Raw genomic sequence first — 14,866 nt, forward strand, 5'->3', positions numbered from 1 at the left:
TTAAGACTGATTTTGGCAATGAGATTGTTATGACCTTCTCAATAAAGAGCTAGGCTTTATTTACTTAAGGGATTTTTTCAACACAGTGGTTGGATGAGATAGGCAATCAGTCAACGAAGCTGTCACAGTTCCATCCACAGGCACTGACAGGAGTATAGCCACAATCAGCCTTTCCTTTAGTTGTAAGTTATGGATCAGATCTTTCCCCCTTCCCTCACCAAGAGCACAATTCTCCAAACAATGGGCAGTATGTGCCACCTTACCAAAGAAAGGGATGCGGGTGCAGGCGCTGGGGTCCTGGTGCAGGCTGGGCAGCCTGTTGCATTCAGGAAGAGTTAGCAACATCAGCCCTGGCTTGTAAATCCCCTTCTGAGAGTTTTCCTCCATTGAGAGCCATTCCTTAAAGCAGTAGAGATCCTTTACAGCAAGGCAATTCTCTCTACATTATTTTGCAAAAAACAGTGAAATACAGCAGTCAATGGCTTGATAACAATGGTTGCACTTAGCAGTTATGTGTGCAGGGGTTATCCAGGCTGACAGAAATCCATTAACAGGGTTACGACTTTAAGCCAGTCTGTCTGGCTCATAAACCATAAAGAAAACTGTATAAAATGCAGCAGCTTCCTATAGGAAACCTACAAAACTACATTTTTCATGAAGCAGGGTCATGCTCACAACACATATTCAAGTCTGAGAGGAGGTCATTCCCATCTTTTCCTCCAGATATATTAACATCTTCTACTAATAAACATCATGCCCAGAATTTATCTTAGCATTTTTTAGTACATTTTGAAAATCTCACCTGTCTTCTGTAAATTGTGCCCTAAAGGGTCATCTCATAAAGACAACAGGTGCGATGCAGTTCTTCATCTCCTTAAACTATTTGCCTGTGTTTTTAATCTCACAGAATCATCCATCTAATTGTCTTTTTTTCTCCACAGAAAACTTTTAGTTCCTTTTTCATCTGTCAGCTGTCTGCAGCAAAACCTTTACAGTACCAGCTAAAACAAGAGACCTAACTATCTCCTACCTAATGTATTACCTCCATAGCAGTGTGAAACATTCATTGACAAGAAGTGGGGTTTTTTGATTAACTGGTCCTTAGATCAGAAACTGCTAGTAAAGAAGGCTAAGTCAGAAAAATGTGCTTTATAAAAAAAAAAAAAAAAACCAACCAACACTAAAAAAAATACAAAAAACAAAAAACCACAACAACTGTACCAAACTGGTAAGTTTGAGGATTTGCTGCATTACTCAATCTATCAGTGATTTACTTCTTTATGTACTCATTCTTGATAACCTCAGTTGCAAAACCAGCTTTGAGATTATGTGCAGAGATTGCTTTCACTGAGCTCAGCTGAAGCCCTTTGCTGATCCACATTCTTTCCAACCACCACACACCAATGAAGACAGGTATCTTGGGGGGTTCATGGTGAAGATTTTAACCAAACTCATCACCTGATCGGCTGATGCAGTCTCTTATACAAAGGTTTGGGGAAGAATAGATGGCCATGAGTTTCAATGATGACTAACAATACTGCAAAACCCCTAAAGCCATTAGGATGCAAAACCCCTAAAAGGATGGAGGCCATTGGGAATTCTACGATGGCAACAGTAATGGATACCCTTCAAGTCTGCAGGCTGAAGCCATCAAACCCCAGCTGCACTGTGCTTTGTTTCAGCCAGAGCTGGTTTAATTCTTCCTCATGTCCATGAAAGCCAGAATGCAGACAAACAGTGTAATTTACCTTTTTAATGTTAAACACATAGAAAGGGAATTAATTTCTGAAGTGAATAAATAAATGTTTAGTTAGAGAAATGAGAACATCTTGCATATGAAACACTGGCCAACATGGGAGATCTGAATTGCAGTAGCTTCCTTCACTCCTGAAGCCTTAGTATCCTTAAACACGTCCTTTATTTGGTATGTAACTGCAAAGTGCAAAGGACCATTCCTCTGCAATCCTGCCCCTCTAATGCTGCAGGCAGGTTACCTTCACCCACAAACCCATCTGGGGAGCATTGTGAGGCAGCTGGAGGGAGGGATGGTCAGTCTCTTTGAGCTGTATTCATACCATTGTTATAACACTTAATCCTGAGCAGCAAGAGCTTGATGAGATCATGTGCAAAGATTACTTCAGACTATTATTAGAAATTTTATGTCATGTAAGTGACAGATGAACAAAGAACAGTGGCAGCAGAAGACGACAAATGGGCCAGTAGCATTTTAGGACCCATAAAGGACTGTTTAAGAAGAGGTGGGGACACACAGACCTGACCAAAGTGAGACATTCCCCAACATGAGACTGCTCTCTGCAGCCTAGTCGCTTCATATCAGCAAAGATTGAAACAGAAATGGAGAGTTTTTCTTTCTTTCACAGCTTCTTTTCACATAAGTTGCAAACGGTAAAAGGCAGATATAATCAAGAACTATAAGATGAGACATCATTTTCCCTTAAAACTAAGAAAACACTAATTTTAATCAGACTGCATCCTGATTTACATAAAGTGAAAATTCTTCCATGCTTTTTCTTCTGCTTGACTTCATCTTGTTCAACTCCCTGATTATTTTTATAAAAGCTTTACTCAGTCTATCAGTTGGTATTCTTGTTAGCTAGTTTCCAAACCAATATGAACATTAAAAACTATATAGGGAGATAAAAAATAGTGCAGAGAATAAAAAACAAGATGAAAAAAAACACACAGAAATATGTTAAGGTGAATATGTAGTTTAAAAACTGGGAGAATCCTCCTGCCTCTGAGATAAATTCTTACTCATGAAGCATTTCAGCTGAAAACTGGCATAGTCTGGCCAGTTTCTGCAGAGAAGTATAAAGTTGTCAGTAAAAAGCAGATAATACAATTGGAAAGTAACCAAGATCATCTGAAATGTTTTCAAGAGCCCCCAGAGGTCTCAGCTGTTCACAAGAACCTATTAGATATCTGAATTATAAAAGCAAGTATTGGATTATGGCTTTGGAAGACCTGTTGTCCAGCTGATGTGCTCTGGAAACAGGAAACAGGAAGGATGCTATTCCAGAGCTCTTGTCATGAAGAAAGACGCATTTAAATCTACATTAAAATCACACAGGGAAATCATTAAAGTGGAAAATCATGACATTGACTTGTGGATTTGAAGAAAGATGATGCCAGGCAAGCCCATTAAGATTTAGACATTTGCAAATGCTGTGCCTGTTAGCATGAGATTAAGTGCAGATTTATGCTGATTTATATCACTCTGACTTCAGAAGTGCCCCAGAAGTACAGGCCTTTAGTCAAATCACTATAAGCTCTGGTCCTGCAAGGCCACTCAGGAGCAGGGGTAGATGAAGCCAGACCCAGATCCCACTGAAATGCCTTTTGGAGTACTGTGCAAAATCTTTAGCTGACAAATGTACTGTGCATGTGTGGCTCAAATATAAATACTGTCACACATTTTGAAAAAAGACAGAGAGCTCATGTACTACAGGGCACAGTGACAACGACCAGAACAACAAGGTGGCAGGGAAGAGTCTGCTAGTGAAAAGCAGTGCGTGGCTGCATGATTATCTTGCAGTCACTCTTCTTTCGCAGGACATTTGCCACCACTGTGCTGGCGGAGGAATACTGAACTGGATAGAAACCAAATACAGAATACAGTGTATTGTCAAACTTTGCACTGGGATTTTCCTCTGTGCCTTTGCTTTAGAGATATCAATGCAGGTGCAATCAAAAAGGTTGTCGACTAAAAGACAACATGCTGCTGATTGTTCTAAAAAGCCCCTACATAACTGGAAAAGTAATTGCTGGTAAACTACATCTTCCCCAAGTCCAGCTGGTGGCATGCTTGCCATGTTTGCAGAGCAGATTTGTGATTTAGTTGAGACACTGTAGTGGGACTCTCCCACTGAACACAGATCTGAATAATCTGTTTTAAGATGCAGTTCAAGGGAGACCAGAGCAAAGTACTGCACTTATGCAGAGGTGTCAGTTGCACAAATGTGAAATGGGTAATGACCAGACAACATTCTTCCAGGGGCTGAAAATGGATCAGTTATGTTAGGAAACAGAAAGCTTCACTCTGAGACATCATATATGAACTGTCCTCTGCAAAGTACACCAAGCAATCATGGTTCTGTTATAGTTCAAACTAACAGAACCTGGGCTATATATATTTAGTGCTTAAGGAAAGATGAGGAGCAGAAGCTTCAGAGGCCAGAAAAGCAAAAGTTGTGAGCAGAGCTTGGAAAAACCTGCTTTATTCTAATCTGACAAGTTGGAGAAGATTAAAATTTCACTGCAAAGTAGGAGGGAGGAAACTCATTCCACCATCTGGCCATGGTGGGAGGACAAGTAGCAATAAGGGGAGGGTTGCTCAAGAGGTTGTATTGCGAGGGAGCAGTGTCTCAGCGTCTGTCTCACTGGGACCTATCACACAGACACCTGTCAGCAGTATATTAGTTGTAGTGGGAGATGCTCTGGACTCCTTGGAGTTCCTGACAGCCGTGTTTCAAAGCACATTTTCTGCATATGGGAGGATACAAGAGCCAGATGGGAGGTTTGGTTTAGCAGGTACAATTACACTGGCAGTGTCTCTGGTATCGTCTTTTTATGTTTCATCTTCATTGTTATGGGAAATGCTGGATGATTAGTTTATTGCCTTGGACAGTTTTGTTGCACACACTCTGACTATATCTAGTCAAAATTCTAAACAAGCAATTACTTTTGATAATAATAATGAGCACATACTGACCTAGTAAGATTTAATCAATAGCAATATGTTAATAATTTTAATCAATTATGTCATTCAAATGGATATTTCTTTTCAACACTGTCTGCTAAAAGCCTGATATAACACAGACATCTGGGCCTGAAAGTCAGTCAGTACCCTAGCAGTGAACACAGAGACAGCTGCATCAGGTCATCTCTGTGTATACAGAGGAGAGAGCAAAGGGAAAACTCAAGCAAACCTAGAGGGCCCAGTTTCACTCAGTGCTACTCCAAGACTGGACAGACCCTCACCACTCCCCTCCTGCCTACACATCCCCAAGAAATAAAGTGAAAATGAGCTTTTTTTTTTTTCTTTTCTTATTTATTTACCTGCACATTGGTTTTGGAGCTGGCCCATCTCCTGAGGGGTTGCACTCCTGGAATATGTAGTTACACAGCAGAGACTCAGCAGCCGGTTGGCAGAATGAACTCACCATTTTCAATTCAGTCCAGGCAGTGTGCACAAGCAGTTCTTGGGTCTCCTCTGGGTCAACATAGGAGGAGTTGAAGAAAACAAGAGCATCCTTTGCCAAGATACCACTACACACCTCACCTCTGTACACACTGCAGTAGCCTCCATCACCCTTGTACAGCTTGCTGTAAGAGACAAGACCATATACACAAAGTAAGCTCACAGGCCTAAACACATGCAAAATAGGATGCCTAGGCTCTGTTTTTGAATGAAGTGGCATCCATAAGGCTTGCAGAGGGCAGAGGAGAGGGTAGATGTTTATAATCACTAAAACCAGCTAATACCATTGAAAAATGACACTTCTGCAAGGAACAGGGCCCTGTGTGAGTGCAGGGCCCCCCTGGTAAGCTCCAGGGCTGAGGTTCTGGTCAACAGTTGCTAGCAGTTAAACTGGGCAAAAAGACTGAGCTCTTGTGCACAGCCATGACCTAGCATGGCCTTTTACCTTGCCCTTGGCCCTAATGGGGAAAAATTCTGTTTTCCTGCTTCCTGGCAGTAGGGATCAGCTGCTACTTGCTGTACACCTCTGATAACTCAGGATTTCCTGCTCTGCTGGCTGGCAACAGTTTAATTTTGGATGGTCTCAATGAACAGGAGCCAGGTGAGTCCCACCCAACACATGCCAGGGAATTCTTCACAAGATGAGACCAGCCAAGCTCCTGCTTGCCTGTCTCAGTTCCTCCACCCCTCCTGTCCCTGCCTCTTTTCCATTCACATTTAGGTGGGAGACATACGGCATAGGCCTCTGCACTTTTCCTTCTGGTGCTTCCGTATAAGGTACATCCTCTCCTTTTTTCACGTCTCCTGACACAAAGCATGGAGACAAAACTATGGCAGAGCAATAAAAAGCACAATAGGATTGGCTCCTTCATGGGCTATTTATTTATCTTTACCACATTTTTTGCATCTAAAAGGAGGCAGATCTCATCCTTCCTTTCTTCCCCACAGCCATCGGAAGGGTGCAGCAGCATGATGGCATGAACAGGTCAGCTGCTCTCCTAGCAGCTCCCACGACTGCCCCATGGCAGCAAAGCCTGTGGGTGCGGATGTGCTCTCCACTTGGGCAGCCTGTGGGGTGCAATGCCCTTGGTATGGGGTGGAACCTGGAAAACAGCCTCCCCTGTGAGTGTGGCAGAAGCCAAATCGGCGGGGGGGGGGGGCGGGGAGGGGGGGCTGGGTGCAGCCCCCTTTCCCCCTTTCCCTTGGCCAAATAATTGTCCATTGTCAGCCCTGGTGGCTCTTGTTGTTTTCCTTGGACGGATACAGGATTATACAGGATGCCCAGATTCCTGCTTTTTAGATGCTTCTCTCTGGAGATGGTGCTCTCTGGCCCTGGTTTAGTTGCCCTACTTTGGGCTTCATGTAATTTATTTTTGTTAACTATGATTTTTTCCTACATGTCACATTGGCTAAAAAATACAGGAAGGCACTGATTCCTTCAGCTGGCACTAAAACAGCAGTGATGCTGTGTCACCTGCATCACCCTGTGCTTAAGGGACACCCCTTCATGTGACATAGGCACCCCCAGCATCCTGCATGACACCTCCCTAGCACAGAGCAGGCTTCCCCACAGCACTCTGCTGCCCCCAGCACCCTGTGTGGTGGCATCATATCATTGATGTTTTCCTGATGATGCTGTTGTGTTTAATCTGACAGGTGAGTCCTTCCTGTGTTCCAAGAAGTAAAAGATGGCACAGGCATGCCTCGAGCACCTGTGCTGCTGAATTCAGTGAGATGCAGAAGCAGCCTGGTAAGAATCACCAGTGCTAATATTGTATTTCCTCACTTTTTAAAAACCTGTACAGAGATATGGACCAGACTGCAGTGGAGAAGCAACAGCAACGTGTTTCTCACAATGCCTTGCCACAGAGTGGGAAGTTCATGCAGCAAAGGTTGAGAACAACTGCAGCACAGAAGGGCTGAGCATTTGATCACTGTTCCCATGTCTGTCACAACTACACAGGTGCAGGTGTAAGGCATGTCTGCCATTACAATCAGGTGGTCACTAAATCATTTGCAAACTTCCTGAATCAATCTTGTAAGCCCCTGTGGGGAAAGCAAGCACCTTAGCAAGGAGCTTGTGTCAGCAGAGCAGCAAAGCCATTTTGCTCAGATTTTCTCAGGCTCTGCTCTTTTCTCTAAGGGCCAGTAGTTTCCAGCCCTCCTTCAGGCTAAACCTCTCATTTTCCCTCGAGACTGGCCTGTCAGTGCAGCATGTAGAAATATGCTAGGACTCTAAAAAGAAAAAAGCCAGCCGAATTGTTCAGTACTCCAAAAAATACTAAGCAAAAGTATATGTCTGATCACATGCAAGTGGCTTTACTCATCAATAACTCTGCTTGAAACAACTATCTAAACACCTCTTGCCCTAATCTGGTGCTCATCAAATCAAAATACATTTTTGTCTGCATACAGACAGTAGTTTAACTTGCAGTTAGGTTTTTGCTTCTATATTTATAAGGCCGGTGAAGTTGTGGGTATGCAACAGTGAAAGGAATTTACTCCAGAATAGTCTGACTACTGCTGTACTTTAAACACCCTTACTGATGTGTGATCCACCACTTTCTTGATACAAAAACATCCCTCCCTACCTGGGCCCAGTCCCCAGTTATGCCTCTATAAAGAAGCCTGGTCTTCCCTTCAGGTGAACCACAGCTGTTTGCTTGGCATCCAGAAGCCCTAATTAATCAAATCCCCTGGGTTATAAAACCATTGAATGGTTTGGGTTGGAAAGGACCTTAAGACCATCTATTTCTAATCCCCTTGCCATGGGCAGGGACACCTCACACTAAACCATGTCACCCAAGGCTCTGTCCAACCTGGCCTTGAGCACTGCCAGGGATGGAGCATTCACAACTTCCCTGGGCAACCCATTCCACTGCCTCACCACCCTCACAGTAAAGAATTTCTTCCTTATAGCTAACCTGAACTTCCCCTGTTTAAGTTTAAACCCATTACCCCTTGTCCTATCACTGCAGTCATTATTCTCCTCCCTGGCCCAGAGAAAATCCCCAGAAAGCCAGAGAAAGTAATTCTTACCTCCACTCTGACAAGATGCACCGGATCCAGGAGTGATGAGCCAGGAGAAAAAAGAAATTGAGAAGATATAAATGACATTTCATTGCCCCCTCTGAGATGTGAGGATTAAGATTTCCATATAAGATTTTCAGACAATTAAACTGTCTAGAAAAGATGCAGCTAAAATCTGTCCTTATTTCGTACTTGCTTGTGAGGAATAGTTGGGCAACACTGGATGCTGTGCAGGGAGAGGGAATGAGGTGAAGGAAAAGGATTGCTAACTGCATTTCTTGCTGAGGTGGACTGTTGCACCTTAAACTCATACTTTTATCCTTATACTTTGAGTCCCGCTTAACTGGCAGGTAGCAGCCTTCACTTATGCACCCAGTACTGCAGGCAGCAGATGGATCAGGAGGAAGACACCAGGGCTGCAGGAGATGGGCTACACTGGCATGGAAAGGTGGTGCTAAGCATCTGCCTAGGACTGAGACACCTCTGCCCTAGGACCCCTGGGAGCTGGGAAATGCTCCTGTTCAGGTCTAGGGGTGCTGCTCCTCTCTTGCTGAGCACATGCAGTCCGAAGGAGATAAGCGCAGCTTCTCCAACCAACCTAAAACACTTCTTCCCGACTGCATTTGCAGCTCTGCTTCATGGGGAAAACACTTGGCTTGGCTAAAAGCAGAAGCAGGGATGTGAAATATAGTATCAAGCACTGAGTCTGTTAAGGGGCAGAGCTTGCTGCTAGGTTTCAATGCCCAGTGTAAAAAAGGTCATGGTTATTTTATCAACAGAGCAGGAGATGAGGCATAAGGAGAGGGGCAGGACCAGGGCTACCACCCCATGTCTGGAGACCTGGATGATTTCTCTTTCCTCTAACGAAACACCCCTGCCTGTCCCAAGAGAGAAAGCACAAGCTGCTACACTTGGTGTGACAAATGCTATCAGCTAGCACAGACTATTGGTATTTCTCCTCTTTGGATCATCCTGTCCCCATCTGGGAGATGTCCCTGGGAGTAGAGGTTACCCCAAACACGGTGAGGTACTGCTCTGACAGCAAGCTTCCTGCTTTCTGAATGCAAAGCCCTGAAGAAGTCAAACTTCTCACAGAAACTATTTTCACCTTGCTGATAGGTGATACCAAGCCTGGGTTGTGGCCATGACTTCCTCAATATGGATGAGCTTACCAAATGTGCTTCTGGAACACAAAGTACAAGATGGCATCAAGCATTCAGGAAATGACAGCTGTGCCAGTCTCCAAAGTGTAAGAATGTATGAGGAAATAGCCTGGGCTGGGGAAGCACTTGTACTTAAATTTAGCCCCCTGCACACTATCCAATCTCCGAGGCTTTCCCTCCTCCTCCCAAGTACTTCACACCCCTTGCTCTCCACAGCAGGGAAGCGACTGCAAGGGTAAAACAATAGTGACCCCTTCTTTCCCAGCATACCTGAAACACTGATGGTTGCTGCAGCTTTGGCAGCTCCAAATGTTTTGCTGTGTTTGTTCATGGCAAGGCAAGTGAACAGGCCGGGTCGGGTGACGTACACCTGCAATCTGGAGTCAACCACTCTGTCCTTGACATTCTCTGCTATAGATCCTGCAGAAACCTAAGAGACCAAAAAGCCCAAGGCGGTGATATTTCCAACAAAGGCAAACAAACAAACTGAGGGAAAATCTGAGACCCAGCCCAAGTCATTTAAATTGGTAGAGAAACACGTATCAAGTGGATAGAAGTGGCAGAGAGCTAAAGCTGCTGGCTTTATTTTGGTGCTTTCATAGCAGCTGACTTCACATACAAAAGCAAATGTTAAGGACCTCTCCTATTTCACAAGTCAGCAATAATTTTGCAATTAATTTTCTGTTCCAGAAGGCTGTAGTCTTAGTTTTGGTCATGTAATTGAGCTGGATAATTGCTCCAGGGCCTTTTCTAGAAGACTGTTTGCCTATTCACTCCTTAGCAAGGAAGGGCACAAGGTAACTTTGTGGACCCTGGCTATACAGAGGGAGAAAAGAAAATAGTTTGAAAGTTGTCAGTTCTGGATTAACATAGCCACTGACACAGTTCCAAAGCAAGCACTCTGTCTCCAGCACTTTGCAGGTACACGATAGATTTTCTTATCTCACACCTGCAAGTATGGAAGCAGCTGCAGATGTGGTGATCTTGGCGATTTTTCCAGGTCAGAAATTCCGAGGTAAATTATCTTGGAATCTGCTGATTTTGGCCAGTTGGTCTTAATTTTATCCTGAAGCCTGCTCTGCTCACATGGTATTCACTAAAGTAGGAGGACGTGGTACACCAAGAGTCTACCTTGCAAAGGCAATAGGAAGGGGCAATATTGCCTGTTCTACCCTTCATCCTGATAGAAGGCATTAAGCGTAATTCCAGCAAGGTGTGGTTACCAGTGCATCCCACCAGTGCATCCCACCAGTGCAACCTGGCCCTAAGAACAGCAAGAGTTGTTTCCTTGGATCATCCTAACAAAGCAGTCTACTTACACAACTATCTGAGAGGCCAGAGAGATCAATTTGATGTGTCTGGAGGTTAATAGAAACATTATTTCAATGTGATACGTGTTTGTTTCCAAAGGTATTAACAGTAATAACTAAAAAAGCATGAAGGGTATCACATCTTGAATAAGCAGGTTTCTCTCTGAGAAGAAAATGTTGAAAATAATGTATTTGTTTTGCCTCAGTCAAGATCAGCTTGGAGTTCTGGTGAGGAAATGTGATTGTGAAGAAAACACTATATAACCAGGCCAGCACAGTTTCCAAGTATTGCATCAGGGATGGGCGGGTTACTGCGCAAGTGCAAGGACATGGCCTTATGTCCTTTCCAACCTAACCATTCTATGACTCTATAATTCTTTTTAGGTGGGCAAGGCTGCTGCTCCCGCAAAGGAGTTTGCATCCTCCTCTTCAAAGACAGTTCAATAACCTCAGCTGATTACCTCTTTTTAAACAGATTAAAGGACAATTACAGGTCAGTGTTCAGCAACCATAATGTTGCAGATACACCTTTTAACGACTCACTGTTGTTTGCTTGTGAGCCAGCCCTCAAATACATGCTCCAGCCCACTTGCGTTCTGACCTGACTTACCCAGAGACAAGCACCATTAAGATCTCCTTGCCATATTTAAAATGAGGCAGTCTTGAGCACCACCTCTGACTGGGCTTTGATTTGCAGACAGGAATGGGGCACATCAGATCTGATCAGCCAGGCAGTGGCCCTGGGCAGGGACTGAGCATCGTTCCACACACCACTCTCTGGGACTAGTGCAGTGGTGGGAGATAGGTAAAGCAGGGGTCTGTGCTTCAGAAATACTCTGCCCTTGCCAGTATCACCAGACTCCCCGAAGATTTTTTCTCAATAGGAAAGAAGTCCTGAATGAGCAATTGCAGTTGTCTCAAAATAATTATCACCAGAAACTACCAAGGATTTATGGGGTTCTGTGGGAGCTGATCTGATCTTTTTGCTGTTCTCCCTAGAACCCTTGAAGGAATATAGAAAATTAGGCCTAATCAGACTGGATTACACTGTAAGGCTTAGAGGTGATATGAAGGCAAGAGAGCTGGCAGAGTAGCCCAGGCTCCTTACTAATGTATTTTAAACATATGGAAGGAGGGGACACAGACATCTTTCCTGGGAAGGAATTTGAACAAGAGGATTTATTGGTGTTGCTGGACAAGAAAATTAACAGGAATGACCATGGCCAGAAGGACTTGGAGCTGATGGAAGGTCAGTGAGAAAGAACAGAGGCAAATTGCCAGCCTGCATGCAGTGGCTGCTTCACCTACCTCCACAACATTATGTCCTGGGGGTTATCCTTAGAAAAGCTGTTAAAAGACCACAAAGAGTATAAAACATATCCACCATAACCATATGAAGACTAGAGGAAACCTCTGGCAGGCTCAGGCTGCAGAGCTGCTGCGACTGTGGTGCATCACTTACTCCCAGGGAGGCAGTATCAGGTGTCAAGAGGCTCTTCAGTTCAGCTGAAGAGAAGGCATTGCAATAGCCTACCCATCGACATGAAAGCCAGACGAGTTCAAAGCAGGCACCTATTTAGAATGGCCAGGAACATTAGACCACAGAGCAATTTCCTGTGAGAAGCAGTGGATTTGCATCTCTTGGTGCCTGCCACTGAAGAGAGTGTACCTTTCTTGAGGATGGGCTTCTAGCCAGGAATAAATCGGTGGCATGCTTCAGTGTGTCACCTAGGTCAGTCCAGAAAATTTCAGATCTATTCATCTGCAAAATATGCTGTGCATATACACTGCCTCACAGGTATTTTGCCTCAAGGCAGTTCGTACCACCTAACTACCTCAGTTTGCATATTTTGTCAAATAAACAATTTTGCCACGTTATTGTTACTGCATTAGAGAAGAAAGGTGGCTGCAGAAATACTTAAATGCACAGAAAGGTGGCTGCAGAAATACTTAAATGCACAATGAAGTCCTACGAACCCTGTCTCAGGGGAAGGCTGCAGGCATCTAAACCATTCTTCATCTCAGGCTTCCCAGACCATAACACTAACCCATGCAACACTCTGGAGAAGGGGGAGAGCTTTACAGAGGAAAAAACTGTAGCAGGGAGGGGAGGTGGGCTCAGCTTTATTGCACAGCAAGGCGCTAAATAAGGCAGGAATAGAAACCACACATGTTTCAATCGCTGGGCTGTGCTTCCTGCCACTAGCAGCCCTCCAGGGCAAAATGCATGAAAAAAAAAGAACTTACAGCTTTCCCATTTTCCAGCCAGGTGACAGAGGGGACTGGAAGGCCGGTCGCCGAACACCGCAACGTCACCACAGACCCAAAGGTGATATTTTGGGATTCAGGAGCCTTCAGGATTCTGGCAAAAACTGCAGGAGAAGGCAAATGTGCTAGTTGAACAACACTGTAGAGCTGAAGCTGTGCTGGCATGGGGATGCTCCTTCCCCAGCAGGCCTTGAAATAAGCCCCATGAATAAAAGCAGAGCATAGCACAGGCTTCCCGGTGAGTGACAGGTTTTGGAGACTGATGAGGAGGAGAGAGAAAGTGATTGGCATGGGCTTGTTCTGCACCTTACAGACCAAAATTTTACCTCTGGAGGTTTTTACATCATCTGAGTTCGATGCCTCAGAGGATGCAATGTGCAAAAAACTCAAGGGCAAAGTCATTGGCAGTATGCAGATGGGACAGCTTACAGCAAATACACAGCAAGCTACCATGCTGTCCTGCCAAGGGTCACTTCACGCAAAACTTGTTCAAAATCATCAAGGGGGACCATGGGCATGTCACACACCATGAAGTTTAAGGGTCAGATAAGCTCTTCAGTGTGACCACAGTGATTAGAAGTTACCATGGAGAGCTGCAAACCCCAACATCTTCCATGCCACAACAACCTACCCTAAGGGGAGAGAGTCCAGCACTGGGTTATGGGGCTGGCAATGACTTTAGGAAGATACGATTGCAGAAGGAAATAGGTTTTTAAGGTGGCTTTCCATTTCTACAGCACTTGCTTCCTTTGTGGACAGTTTGAAGATAATCACCCCCTGGCCCTGATTTTTAATATTTTTTTTTTTCTGGGGAAGGGGGTGGGATTTGTGAAAAGAAGAACTGAAGTATTTTTGCTGAAAACTTATTTCAGTGCAGAAACACAACTCTGATGGCCTTCACAAGCTGTATTTCAGCTGCTGTGCTTGGACTACACAGAGGAAAGCAGACAAGAGGAATATTTTTCAAGTGGAACATTTGAGTTTTGACCCAAACTTTTTAATGGAGATACCTGAATGTCTGTGCAGAAGCAGGCCAAATAGCTCTGTGCGATTTCTTACTCCAATTTCACCTGCTTAGTGAGTTAACACTTGCTCTCTTCTTTCTGGGCTGCACAGTAGTAACTAGAAATCTCCATCAGAAATTTTATTATGCAGGGTAGTTTCTCTTGGAGTTCTCAACAAGCCTGATTATCTTTTTAACCACATTTACTATCTGTATGGTTCCCCTTACCAACATATCTGATAATGTCAAGGTCATCTGTGTCTACTCAGAGCACCTCTTGGCACTGGCCACTGGTTTCTCTCAGGTGGAGATCTCCAATGCAGAGTGATTAGAAGACCAATAAGTGTCCCTTCAAAAAATGAGTATCTGTACCCATTATTTGGGATGATGGAAAGGCTTTATCTGCAAACTTTCAGTTGGAATAAAAAAATTATCTGTTTTCCACATAGTCCTTCCACGCAATCCTGGCCTGGGAAGGGGCTGAGATTCATGTTAAAAAAAGCCTAAAACTAGCTTTTGTTCATAGATAGACACTAAGAGTACATTTCAGTGTAGAAACTGTTTTGACTTAGGAGCACAGCCACTCAAGGGGGTCCTGGGAAGGGGTTTTTAGGAAGATTAAAGTCAGTGAAGTGAAAAGAGTGGGAAGTTACGTATTATATTCAGCTTCTAAATTGCTCCACTGTCTTCAAGCAGTCTCTCACTGTCAGTGCTTGGTGCCACTTGCTTAAAATCAAAGCGGAGCTGCTTTGGGGCCTGCTGAAACCCCCTGCCCCTCAGCAAGACAACAAGTACAAAGCTCCACCACTAACAAGGAAAGCTGCAGCCACTGGCCAGGAAGTTTCATCACAAATAATAAGTGAAATGAAAG

The 14,866-nt window shown here is 44.2% G+C and overlaps 1 protein-coding gene across 1 annotated transcript in view; it reads right to left on the minus strand.

The window, feature by feature from the left end:
- The window catches only part of MUSK (muscle associated receptor tyrosine kinase), a 56,213-nt gene that overhangs the window by 16,643 nt on the left and 24,704 nt on the right, over positions 1-14,866 (minus strand). The window contains exons 6-10 of the mRNA XM_061368808.1: positions 12,972-13,096; positions 9,685-9,844; positions 9,569-9,576; positions 5,080-5,342; positions 264-439 (exon numbers count right to left, since the gene is read on the minus strand). Coding sequence (XP_061224792.1) covers positions 264-439; positions 5,080-5,342; positions 9,569-9,576; positions 9,685-9,844; positions 12,972-13,096 — 732 coding nt within the window. The remainder of the gene's footprint in view (positions 1-263; positions 440-5,079; positions 5,343-9,568; positions 9,577-9,684; positions 9,845-12,971; positions 13,097-14,866) is intronic.

This window comes from Neopsephotus bourkii, unplaced genomic scaffold (genome assembly GCF_033783945.1).
Source record: "Neopsephotus bourkii isolate Nb327-2 ecotype Australia unplaced genomic scaffold, CSIRO-AGI_Nbou_v1 NB_1447, whole genome shotgun sequence".
Classification (NCBI taxonomy): Eukaryota; Metazoa; Chordata; class Aves; order Psittaciformes; family Psittacidae; genus Neopsephotus; species Neopsephotus bourkii.